The sequence below is a fragment of the Pelophylax lessonae genome, assembly GCF_965119305.1.
Source record: "Pelophylax lessonae genome assembly, chromosome: 6".
Taxonomy (NCBI): domain Eukaryota; kingdom Metazoa; phylum Chordata; class Amphibia; order Anura; family Ranidae; genus Pelophylax; species Pelophylax lessonae.
Window position 1 is genome coordinate 125,871,827 of NC_138773.1, and position 12,929 is coordinate 125,884,755.

Consider the following 12,929-nt stretch of genomic DNA (forward strand, 5'->3'; position numbering starts at 1 on the left):
TAAACCTGGGAAGGACCCTGGTGAGGTTGAAAATTACAGGCCAATCTCTTTAATAATGACCCTTAAAATAATCACGAAAATTTTGGCCAATAGATTAGCGTCCTTCAAAAATTCTTACATTCATAACGACCAAGTAGGGTTCATCCCAGGCAGACAGGAGCCTGACCAAATATGCCGTGCGGTTGACCTTATTTCTATGTTGCAGTCAGGATTGGGCGAAGAGCCCATCTCAAACTGCCATGCCTTTGTCTACTGACCTCCAAAAAACCTTTGACTCTTGGCATTTCTTGGCCATACCCATTTGGGCTAATAAAGGCTTGGCACTTTGGAACCAACTTTCTTACTCTCTTGCAGGCGTTCTATGCGAATATGGTGGCAAAGTTTAGGCTTCAGGGCTTTCATTCCGAGCCGGTCTCAATCGTCAGAGGCACTGGTCAGGGGTGCCCCCTGTCACCTCTTATATTTGCTATTGCGATTGAGACTGGCAATTGCGATCAGGTTGGACCCAAATATCCATGGGGTAGAGTGCGACAGACAAATCCACAAATGTGCGTAGTATTTTACTTCTCTGCGTTACCTCGACATTATTTTCCCTCCACAATTTAAACCATCTCATTACTACCAAGCTGCGCAGGTGGCTCAACTATGCCCCGTCGGAAAAGCCCAAAAGGATAACAATTAACTACTTCCCAACCACCCGCCGCCTTTTTACTGCGGCAGGGTGGCTCTCCTGCGCAAGCCAACGTAGGTCTACGTCGGTAGTGCGCGGAAAGCTAGGGGGCGAGCGCACGCTGCCGGCGGGGTGCTCCCACCCCCACTCGGCAGCGGGAAAGTTGATGCATGGGTCAGGCGGCTCTTAGGCTCCATTCACACCTGGGCGTTTTCAGCTCCAAAAACGCTCAAAAGAAACGCTTCCAAAACGCCCAACAAGTAAAACCCCATTCATTTAAATGGCCCCTGTTCACATCTGAGCGTTTTGCAAAACGCCAGTAGCTGAAAAAAGTACATGAGCTTCTTTTTGGGCTGATTACCAGCGTTTTTGATAGATGTCAATGAAAAACGCCTGAAAAAAAATCGCGCTAAAATCGCGGTAAAAAACGCGACGCTCAAGTGTGAATGCAGCCTAATTGCCGCCTGACACCCGCAATCGCTCTCCACAGAGAGAGGACGGTCGGCTGTTGTAAACACAGCCGACTGTCCTTCTCCCTGAAATGATCACAGAGCTCATGTGATCCTTCTATATAAGATCACGTGTCTATGGTCATCTCAAGCCACGCCCCCCCACAGTTAGAATCACTCCCCTAGGGTCACATTTAACCGCATATTTTTAGCGGTGATGACTGTAGTAATGTTGCTGGTCTCCCAAAAGTGTCACAAAATTCAGTTAGGGGTCTGATCTGTCTGCCGCAATGTCACAGTCCCAAAACAAAATAAATAATACACAATTGAAATGACAAATCTCTCTCGTAGTTAGAAGACGCGATAACTTTTGCACAAACCAATCAAAATACGCTTATTGCGATTTTTTTTACCAAAAATATGTAGCAGAAAACAAAATTAGTCTAAAATGTTTAAATTTGGATTTCTAATTTTTTTTTTTGGAGAATGTCATATAGCAGAATGCAAAAAATTATTTTTTTTTTCCAAAATTGTCGCTCTTTTTTTGTTTATAGCGGAAAAAAAAAAAAAAAAAAAACCACACAGGTGATCAAATACCACCAAAAGAAATCTTATTTGTGGGGGGAAAAAAAAAAAAAAACGATTACACAATTGTCCGTTAAAGGGGGCAAATCCTTCTGGTCTTAAAGTGGTTAAGAGACTGGCAGTTAACAAGGTCCCACTGAGTTATAGTAAATGGCAACTACCAAGGCTTAGGGTGCCCACTTTGGCTACAACTTTATCTAATTTTCTGGCTGTATGGGATAGAGTGTCTAACAGTCCAAACCTGGTTGTCCCCTTTTTTCCCCCACTGATTCACCCAACAATCCTGATTTTCATCCTGGCATGGGATCCTGAGGCCTTTCGCTGGTGGCTGAACAAGGGTCTTTATAGAATTGGACATTTTCTGACCCCTCGGGGTCTGTTCACATTGGCCCATTGTCGGTCCAAACTTAAAATGCCCTCATCCAAAATTTTTCATTTCCATCAAATCTCTAATGCCCCATACACACGTGCAGATTATCTGCAGACTTTTGTCTGCAGACTTACCTTTTCTATGTAGTGCAAGAGCCTGCCGGATTGCATACAAATTGAAAGGGTTTAGGTTTGACCTCATATTATATGGTTTTGGTAAGTCTGCAGACAAAAGTCTGCAGATAATCTGCACGTGTGTATGGGGCATAACTTTCTACACTCCCTAGGACCGTCAGTGACCAAGGACCCCAAATTTACCCCTTAAGAGAAATGGTGTGCACAGGAGGCAGGGCGGGGGGCATATCTATTATCTACAGGTGGCTGCTGGACTCTCTCGATAAATTCCCCTACATGCAGGCGTGGGACTCCGACAGGAATATTTACCAGTGGCATTCATCCTTCCAAGCAGCTTACAAAGGTGTGATGATTATTTCCCTAGTGAAGGCTAATGTCAAAGTTATGTCTTGATGGTACATGGTCCCTCTCCGTCTGTCGAGGCTTTATACGTCTTCTTTTGCCCTAAGCTTATAAGGGTTCCCAAGCATTTGGCAGTATGTACTATATATGGTGAGAATGTCCGAAATTGCGGGGTTTCTGGAACAGGGTATTTGCCCTGATGAGGAAAGTTTCAGGGGTTCCGGGGCCTTAGCAACCACGTATTGCTTTGTTAAATGAACCTATTGAACACCTGCCTCAATCTATATAGTGACTGATATTTTTTATGCTCCTGGCAGCCAAGCTCTATATAGTCTGGCCCAGAAAGAAGACCTCTGTGAGCATGTTATTGTATAGATGAAAGGTTTCTTGGATCATGCTCAACGAGCAAATCACTAGTGTAATTAATGATACTATTGGAAGGACCATCTGGAGTCCCTGGGCCGACTAGTGAAGCTCTAGGACTTGTCTATTTTAGGCTAGTCCTTGCGAAGTTCCACTTCCTTGCTTCCTCTCTTGGTTTTTCTCTCCTAAATTCTCTTACTCCGCTTTTCCTATTTCTTTCTTTTCTATCTGAGATGGATAGTATGCAGGACTTTTCCTAAGAGATATAGCAGCTGAAATCTCTGCCAGTTTGTCTTTTGATATTGATGTCAAAACAGTATGAAGATTGTACTATTCTCTGTTAGAATTTCAAGTGTCTATATTTACAGTTTACTGTTTTTTAAAGCCTTCACCAGGGTTCTGGCTGCTATGTTGTGTTTATTGATCTCGCTTATTTTAAAATGTCAATTCTCAATACTAAAAACAATTGAAAGTAAAAATGCAACTTGTAAATACAAGAAAGAAGTCCCACGCATTCCAGTCATTCCAATGGGCTGCCAACCAAAGCACCTGGTACTGCAGCATTTGCAAGATGTAATTAGGATGCCATTGACAATTTATTGACATGTCTTGCAAGGGCAGTGCGTTCACATACAGGGTATAATATATATATATATATATATATATATTTTTTTTTTTTTTTTTTTAACCTATTTTCAGGCTGCTCTGGTCCAATTGTGTGATCTCAATCCCCTGTGTCAGCCAGCAAGGTTATAGAGAAAAGGAATGAGCGCCAATAACAGATGGGCTAAAGAAAGCCTATGGGTGATGTCATTGCTCCAGGCGTTACCAGCCATTGTCAAAGCGCTTAGCTGACACAGGGGAGAGGAAGAGGATGAAGAAGGAAGTTTCAGGTGTAATTAAGCCGGAATTCTACTTTAAAGTGGTTCTTCGGTCATTCATTTAAAAATTAAAAGTCAGCAACTACAAAAACTGTGGTTGCTGACTTTAAAAGAAACACTCACCTGTCCAGGGATCCAGCACCATCCTCACCCAGTCCGGTTCTTCACGAGTCTTCAGGTTTCCAGCACCAACATGTTAAAGCAGCAGTAAAGTCCACTTTGGGATTTTTACCAACAGGTAAGCTTATAATAAAGCTTACCTGCAGGCAAAATTGAAATCTCTTAAAATGTGCACTATTCAGGAGATATTTGCTCTTTTGGCAGACGGTGATTTCACCGATGCATGCGCTCTGAAAAAACACCATACCAGTACCATTTCTTTTGTAGTGCTGTGCCATGGCTCCTGTGCATGACACCATCTTGGCTTCGGCCATTCAAGCTGCCAGAGCTGGCGAACCCGGAAGGAAGACCAGGTAAAGATGGAAGCCCTGTAAGATGTGACAGTGCATTGTTGGAGGGCTTCATTCTACGATAAGTATTTCTATACTGTGCCAGTATGCAATGCATAATAGCACATTATGCCATTGCCTTGCAGGTGATTATTTTTTTTTTCAAATGCCATGGTTTACTACCCGTTTAAATGTGGGAAGCCGGCTGTGATTCCCTTCGGCTCCACAGCCAGGTTTCCTGATGCATATTGTAAAGGGTCCCGCAGCCCTCTGGAACCTGTGAGGTGTCCCAGAAGGCTGTGGGCAGGGAGGGAGTTAGCTAGAGAACTTCCACTCGCATCACCTAGGTCAGTGGTCCTCAACTCCGGTCCTTGGGGCCCACCAACAGGCCAGATTTTAAAGCGGAGTTCCACCTAAAACAAAAAATACATAAAAATACCCCCGGGACACTCAGGGCTAGTGCATTCCACAATGGATAGCCTCTGAACTGTCCCAGGTTGCACTTACCTTTTAGAAGAAATACTTAACTTGAAAAATGTATTGTCCAACTCTGCCATCTCAGGTGTGGGCAGCTGAAGCCAGCGCGATCCTCTTCTGCGTCCTCTTCCGTGTCCTCTTCGGTCCCACGATGCACTGCACCGGCCCCGCCGTCACTTCCGGGGCTGGAGCGTCATCCCAACACAGCTTCTGGCCAATGCCCAGAAGCTGTTTAGCTAGGTATGACGGCGCCAGAACCGAAACTGACGTTGGGGCCGGTGCAGGCGCATTGATTCCTGGGAGCAATGACGTTCAGCTCCCAGGAATCATTGCAAAGCCAGGAAGCAGGGCTGCCATCAGGGGGGTACAGCCCATACAGATGTAGGGGGCCCGGGCATCCCGAGGGGCCCAGTCCCTCGGGATGCCCCATGCTCCAAGTTGGCACCTCTTTTGTTCATTTCCTCCCTTACACTGACAACTAGTCCCGACTCCCGCTGGTGCCACCCGCTGCACTGGCTCCTGACTCCCATCCTGCCGCTGGCTACTGCTATCAAAATTATTGGTTGCTAGGACCGCCTGGCATCCTAGTAGCCAATCCTATGCATTCACAGGCCCCCGCAGAGGAGAAGGATGTAACCTGGTGGTCAAGCCCAGAGGGCCCTGGCATAAAGCTGTGTAAGGGGCCCCAAAATTTCTGATGGCTGCCCTGCCTGGAAGTGGCGACTCGCTGTGGCCGCCGAGGGAGGAAGAGGAAGTAAGGTGAGTATATTATCTTCTAAAACAAGGTAAGTAAAAAAAAAAAAAAAATTGCAATTATCCATTTGTTTTTCAGGTGACCCAGAGCAAGAAGATGGACCAAAGTCAAATTTTAGAGTGGAACTCCGCTTTAAGTATTACCTTGGGGAGATGCAGACTAGAATACTGCAATCACTGAGCAGCAAATTAGATCACCTGTTATGTAATTTAGTTATCTTGCAAACCTGGCCTGTTAGTGGGCCCCGAGGACCACTGACCTAGGTGATCTGAGCGGAAATGGGAGCGGGTTCCTGTCAAGACTAGGAACCCCCCAAACCCCAAAAAAATGATCTGTCAAAAAAAAAAGTGGCAGAGAAGTTCCCTACCTATAACATAGGGGAGGTGCTAGCAGGGAAGACTGCTGAGAAGTGTCCTCAGTGGAAGGGAGCTCAGGGGGTATTCCTGGATGAACAGCTGTTGTTTTGCACTTGTGGCACAGATGGGAGAAGGTGCTTCCAAAAGGTATATTCAGCCGAGTACAAAACCTGCCTAAGTCCTGAACACAGAGGATGATCCCCAGCAGATTTCCGTGTCATAGCACAGAGCCCAGGGCCGCCCCCCAGTCACATGCAGTCAGGTTCAGTCTTCCTCAGACCCCAGAATGAGGGAACACCTCACCGGGCTCAGCAAACATTCCGGCGCAGATAGAAAAAGTAAAAGTGCGTTCCACCCATGAGTGGCGAGGACGGAGATGTCACCCCCCTTTGGAGGGGACGGGGGAAGGGCGCAGGATAGGGGACGAAGCTTACCCAGAAGCGCTCAGTGCCGTCATAGCTGCAAAAGGTTTCCATTTCGGGGCAGCGCGGATTCCGCCGGGAATAGCCGGCTCTCAAGCACCACACACGGACACAAGCAAGACCCCTCGCTACATAACACCGCGTCGCTTGCTGCTGCCGGCAAATAGGAATCTGATTGGATGAGCCACGGCTGCTTTGGGATAGAGGGTGAAGTGATTGGCTGCGGCAGCTACTACCTCACTGATTGGCTTCGGCTCACGCTGAGGGCATGGTGACGAAGGCAAAGAATCTCTTTACAAGCGGTGGTGCTCTCTATCCCACTGTGTGACAGGCGCGCCCACTACACCTTGTGTTATGTTGAATGACAGCCCTTACCTAATTACAGCATGCAGGAAATACTTCCTGGTGCTAAATTCAATGGCCGTGACAATGACTTTGACCTAGTCCTGATAATGTAGAAGCTGGAAGCAGAAAGGGACAGAATCTGTCAAATTAAAGTTAAAGAGGCGCTAATTTGTTTATGACCCTATACCATTATATATAGGTACACGGATCAGCAAACCTGTCAAGGCATGGACTCTACTAGACCTTTGAATGTATTCTGTAGCCTTTAGCATCAAGCTGTCCAGAGCAGACCCTTATTGCGATGCTGGAACCAGCATGATCCCAGTGCAGATTCCCACATCGCATGTCTCTGGCAGGCAGTTCACTCTTCCCTAAGCAAACCGCTGCAGGTGTCAATACAAATTTAATGACACCCCCAGATCAATTCGCAGATTGCAGTGCGAACTGTCAAATAGTGCAGGAATCAGATCACATGGGTGTAAACACCCATACAATCTGATTCCAGTGCGGATCAAAGTAAGGGTCCTTCACCATTTTTGTCCTAATGCGATGTGAATTCAGCCATACTAACTGTATGGCTGAATTCCCATCACATTCGGACAAAAATCGCATTGCACAGACATCATATGTGATCTATACAGCAATGCGGTGCGAATCACAAGCAATGTCTTCTAGATTGTAAGCTCTAATGATCAGGGCCCTCTGATTCCTCCTGTTTTGAATTGTACTGTAACTGTATTGTCTTCCCCCACACTGTATGTACAAAAGAGAAATTGGCCCACGGGACTTTGTGTGAGGTACGTGTTGGTGGCTGGGAAAAAATTGACTTATACAGTCGATAAAAGCAATATTGTAATTTTATTGCATAATATGCACAGGTTGTAGGAACAAATGATAACATGTGCTCAATGGCGCATGCTGTAGCTCAAAGGCTATATGTAGAAAAATATAAACAACACAGGCATATGAAGATAACATGTTGGCATAAAACTTGGTGTAACCACTCATAGACAGGCATAACATGATAAGATAACATAACAGTAGAATATAACATCGTGATCTGACGCGTTTCGGGAGCAATCTCCCTTCTTCAGAGATCAGTATATTCAATGTGTATCTAAAAAAAGAACATTGTAGTTTAAATATGCAATATCGTTATGATTTGTAGAATTGAGAAATTTCCGTCAAAGGATGGAAACTAGATGGAGTGTATAATGCTCACAACTCAATAGGACTTAGATGGAATGATTGGGATTCTCGTGTGACAGCGGCGCATTGTGTCTTACCCAGGAGCTGAAGGATCCCATAGTGGCAGCCAGAAATGCGGGTCCCTGGTAGGTGGGTGGTGAGTGTGGAAAACCAGAAAGAGAAACAGAAGCACCTTGCCACCTGTCATGTAAAAAATTATAATAGTGGTAAGGGGGTAGCCATTGCTTGCAATTAAATATATCAGACATGGTGTGCATGAGGTAGAAGGATTTAGTGTGGGAGAAGGAAGGAAATCCCATGTGAAACAAAATATGTGCTGAAAAGCAGTAGGTGAAGGAAAGTGAAGGTGGGGATGTCAACCGCTTCACTTTTATATTTTTCTACATATAGCCTTTGAGCTACAGCATGCGCCATTGAGCACATGTTATCATTTGTTCCTACAACCTGTGCATATTATGCAATAAAATTACAATATTGCTTTTATCGACTGTATAAGTCAATTTTTTCCCAGCCACCAACACGTACCTCACACAAAGTCCCGTGGGCCAATTTCTCTTTTGTACATATATTTTGGGATGGAGGAGTGTTTTGGTGGAAATCGGATCATTGCCCCTTTTTGAATCCCCCACACTGTAAAGCGCTGCGCAAACTGTTGGCGCTATATAAATCCTGTATAATAATAATAATGTCTGACATCGCATTAGTGTGAACCCAGCCTTAAGTCCTGTAAGTTGTGAAAGTTGGAGCCTCCATTGATCAAACTTGTTTTCTTTTTCGTTCATTGACGGACACAGCTCCTGATCTTCTTGACGATTGGGTTACACTGCCCCCTACAGGAGTAAGACACTAGGCAGAAAAAGAACTTGACAACACCTATGGGTAATCCCAGGAGGTAAACTCTCCATTACTACTATAGGTACTCAGTTTTTTTCTGCCTAGACAGGAGTAAGCTTTTAAGAATCCAGCTGACAGAAAGGCAAAGGCTGTGGCCCACAGTATGTTCACTGTGGCCAGCTCACTATTGCCTTGGTGTCACAAACTCTGACCGAGTGGGCTAAGCTTTGACACCATGACCTGGAGGGTGTGGTTGTGGAGCTGGTGGACCAGTTGGTCCAGGGGCTGCAGTTTATCTGTGATGCCTCTTTGGATGTGGCTCCCCTGATTTCTAGATTGTCTGTTTCAGCAGTGGTCCTTAGGCGTGTTTTGTGGCTCTTCCTTTTCAAGGAGATCCCCTGTTTGGAGCTACCCTGAATGACATCATTAAGAGTCTAACAGGGGGGAAGAGCACCTTTCTTCCACAGGCTAGTAAGGATAAGAAGCCTCGTCGTGGATGTGGTCCTTTTTGGCTCACAGGAAGTTTTTTCATACCTCAGGGTCAGCTGACTAGGGTTTAAAGCCTTTCAAGGCCTCTTCGGGAGAATCCAAACTAACTTGGTCTGGCAAATCCAAAGCGGGTTTCTCCAAGCTCCTTCTCCCCCTGTATTGGACAGTAGTCACCACGGATGCCAGTCTGTCTAGGTGGGGAGGTGTCCTGGGTTGGAACTCCGCTCGGGGAGTTTGGACACTGGAAGAGTCCAGACTCTCGATCAATGTCCTGGAACTCCGAGCGATTAGGCTGTGCCTGAATCACTGGAAGGATCCCCTTCAGGGGTGTCCAGTGAAAATCCAATCAGACAATGCCACAGCCATGGCTTATGTCAATCACCAGGGTGGAACAAGGAGTGTACTGGCAGCTCTGGAGGTAGCCGACATTCTTCGGTGGGCAGAACAATTTGTTCCGGCCCTCTCCGCCGTTCACATTCCAGGAGTAGAAAATTGGTAGGCGCATTATCTCATTCGGCAGTTCCCTTTATCCGGAGGTGTTTCATCAGTTGTGTCTCTGGTGGGGCACCCCCGAGGTGGATCTGTTGGCGTCTGGGTTCAACAGGAAGGTACACAGGTTTGCAGACGCCATATACGCACTGGTGGCCCCCTTGGGCCAGTATTGTCTGACTTATGCCTTCCCTCCTCTCAAGCTTCTGCCGAGACTCTTGCGCAGGATCGAGGCAGAAGGAATTCTGGTCATTCTAGTGGCCTCAGATTGGCTTCGCCAGTCTTGGTACGCTGACCTGGTGCGGCTGGTCGCGGATGCCCCTTGGAGACTACCTCTCAGGGAGAATCAGCTGTCCCAAGGGCCAATCTTCCATCCTGCTTTACAGTCACTGGCTTTGACGGCTTGGCTTTTGAAAGCCAGGTGCTGAAGGATAGAGGTTTGTCTGGGTCGGTGATTCCCATACCACTAAAGGCTAGGAAGTCTACTTCTAGGAAGATATACCATCGTACATGGAAAGCGTAAATTTCGTGGTGTGTGACGCTTGGTGTTCACCCTCGCTCTTTTTTGGTGGCTCACATCTTGACCTTCCTTCAATGGGGGGGTTGAGCAGAAATTGGCTTTGAGTACCATTAAGGCTAAGGTGTCGGCCTTGGTGGTCTTCTTTCAATGACCCTTGGCCACACACTCTCTGGTGCGTACTTTTATTCAGGGGGTTCGAAATTTAACTCCACCAGTGCGATCCCCATAACCGCCATGGGATCTCAAATTGGTGCTTCCAGCTCTCCAGAAGCCTCCCTTTGAGAACATTCAGGAGATTCCCCTGCTTATGCTGTCTCAGAAGGAGGCCTTTTTGGTGGAATTGGCGGCCTTGTGTTGTCTCATTTGATGATATAAGGTGGTTCTTCGCCCCTGTCTGTCTTTACTTCCAAAAGTTGTCTCTGATTTCCATCTGAATGAGGACATTGTGTTGCCTTCCCTGTGTTCCAGGCCAAAACATCCTAAGGAATTTGGATTGCATTACCTAGAGGTGGTTCAGGCTATTCGGGTGTACCTGGCAGCTACGGAGTCTTTTTGGAAGTCAGACTCACTATTTGTGCTTACAGACGGGCTTCGAAAAGGACTATTTGCTTCTTCTGCGACCATTTCTAGATGGATCAGACAGACGGTGACTCAGGCCTATTCGTTTAAGGATTAGGTTCCTCCTTTCCCTGTGACGGCGCACTCTACATGGGCGCTTAATGCTTCTTGGGCCTTCCGTCATCAGGTGTCCATGACGCAGGTGTTCATGGCAGCTACTTGGTGATCGGTCTACACTTTCACAACATTTTATAAAGTGGATGTGTTGGCATCTGCGGATGCCTCTTTTGGCCGCAAGGTTTTGCAGGCTGCTGTTTAGGGGGCTTGTTCCCTCTTTGGGGGTGTAATGTTTTTCAGCAGTCCTACAGTTGTTTTGGTTGAGCTCCTGTTACCTGGTTGGCTATGGTTTAGCCTTTGAAATCTTTTCTTGCTGTTCCCACCACTAATGGTTTGACACTGCTTTGGGCCGTCCTAATGGTCAAGAAGATCAGGAGCTGTGTCCGCCAATAAACGAAAGAGAAAATGGGATTTTAGACTTACCGTAAAATCCATTTCTCTGATGTTCATTGACGGACACAGCACCCACCCTTCTATAGAGTTGTATTACTTCTGACACTTCTTGTAACATAACTGAGTACCTATAGCAGAGAGGGAGAGTATACCTCCGGGGACTAACCATAGGCATAGTCAAGTTTTTTTTCTGCCTAGTGTCCTACTCCTGTAGGGGGTAGTATAGCCCAATGGTCAAGAAGATCAGGATCGGTGTCCATCAATGAACATCAGAGAAATGGATTTTATGGAAAGTCAAAAATCCCATTTTTCCAGCACATGCCACAGATGCTCTCTAGATTTGGATCTGGAGAATTTGGAGGATTTGAAGTCAACTCCTCGAACTTGTGTTCCTCAAAACATACTTAAATTCATCAAACAACCCCCTTTGCTATTGGACATCTAAGCAACCTCTTATCTAACCAGTTGTCTGTCTGACCACAGCCCCTTAGAATTGGTTCTCCATGCTTCACTGGGTTTCGCATCCTGGCCTGCTAGACGAGATGACAAACACCTTAACGGAATACTGGGACATTAATGGTGGTACCTCCTCCCCTCCTATCATCTGGGATGCTTTTAAGGCATACACCAGGGGACATTACATTGCCTCCATTACAGCCCTCAAATCTAAACATGACACTGACACATGTTCCCTCAAGGCCTCAGTGTCTAATCGCACTTTAACATATAACTTTGACCCAAGTGACTCAAATTTTATCCATTTGCAGGCTTCCCAGCCGCAACCCCATCTACATTTAGCGGAGCTCACATGGCTCTTTTAATATCATTCCAAACAAACATTTCTTGAGCAGGGTGACGAAAATGGCCATCTACTGGCTTTACTGGCCCAACAGGACCACCCTATCATCACCATCCCTAAGATTGCTCTCCCCAATGGGGACTTTGTCTCCTCACACGAGGACATACTTGAAGATTTTCATAATTATTATCAATCTCTTTACATCTCCACATTACCTGCTGACTTCCACCCTAAGTCTCTTGCCCCTATACTAGACCAAGTGGCCTTGGTTTGGCTGGAGGATGGGGAGAGCATCGCCACCACTAACATGCCGTTAAGGGCATAGGTTATTTTCAAAATCTTTAACAAATAAATATCTTAAAAGTGTGGTATGCATTTGTATTTGGCCCCCTTTATTCTGAGACCCCATAACTAAAATCTAGTGGAACCAATTGCCTTCAGAAGTCACCTAATTAGTAAATAGAGTCTACCTATATGTAATTTATTCTCAGTATAAATACAGCTGTTTGTGAAGCCCTCAGAGGTTAGTTAGAGAACCTTAATGAGAAAACAGCATCATGAAGGCCAAGGAACACACCAGACAGGTCAGGGATAAAGTTGTGGAGAGTTAGGTTATAAAAAAATATCCCATCAATCCTTAAACCAAAAATGGAAAGAGTACGACACCAGAGTGGCAAGAAGGAACCCATTGTTGAAAGAAAGACATAAGAAGTCACGTTTGCAGTTTGCGAGAAGCCATGTGGGGGACACAGCAAACATGTGGAAGAAGGTGCTGGTCAGATGAGACCAAAATTGATGTGTGGCAGAAAACTAACACTCTGCATTACCCTGAACACACCATCCCCACCATGAAACATGGTGGTGGCAGCATCATTTTGTGGGGATGCTTTTCTTCAACACGGACAGGAAAGCTGGTCAGAGTGG

The 12,929-nt window shown here is 45.9% G+C and overlaps 1 protein-coding gene across 2 annotated transcripts in view; it reads right to left on the reverse strand.

Annotated features, from left to right (window-relative positions):
• ABCC1 (ATP binding cassette subfamily C member 1 (ABCC1 blood group)) overlaps positions 1-6,426 on the reverse strand; it is an 891,484-nt gene extending 885,058 nt beyond the window's left edge. For both annotated transcript variants that reach the window (XM_082260033.1, XM_082260032.1), the window contains exon 1: positions 6,265-6,426. In XM_082260033.1, coding sequence (XP_082116159.1) covers positions 6,265-6,306 — 42 coding nt within the window. In that variant the 5' untranslated portion in view covers positions 6,307-6,426. The remainder of the gene's footprint in view (positions 1-6,264) is intronic.
• Positions 6,427-12,929: the final 6,503 nt, after the last annotated feature.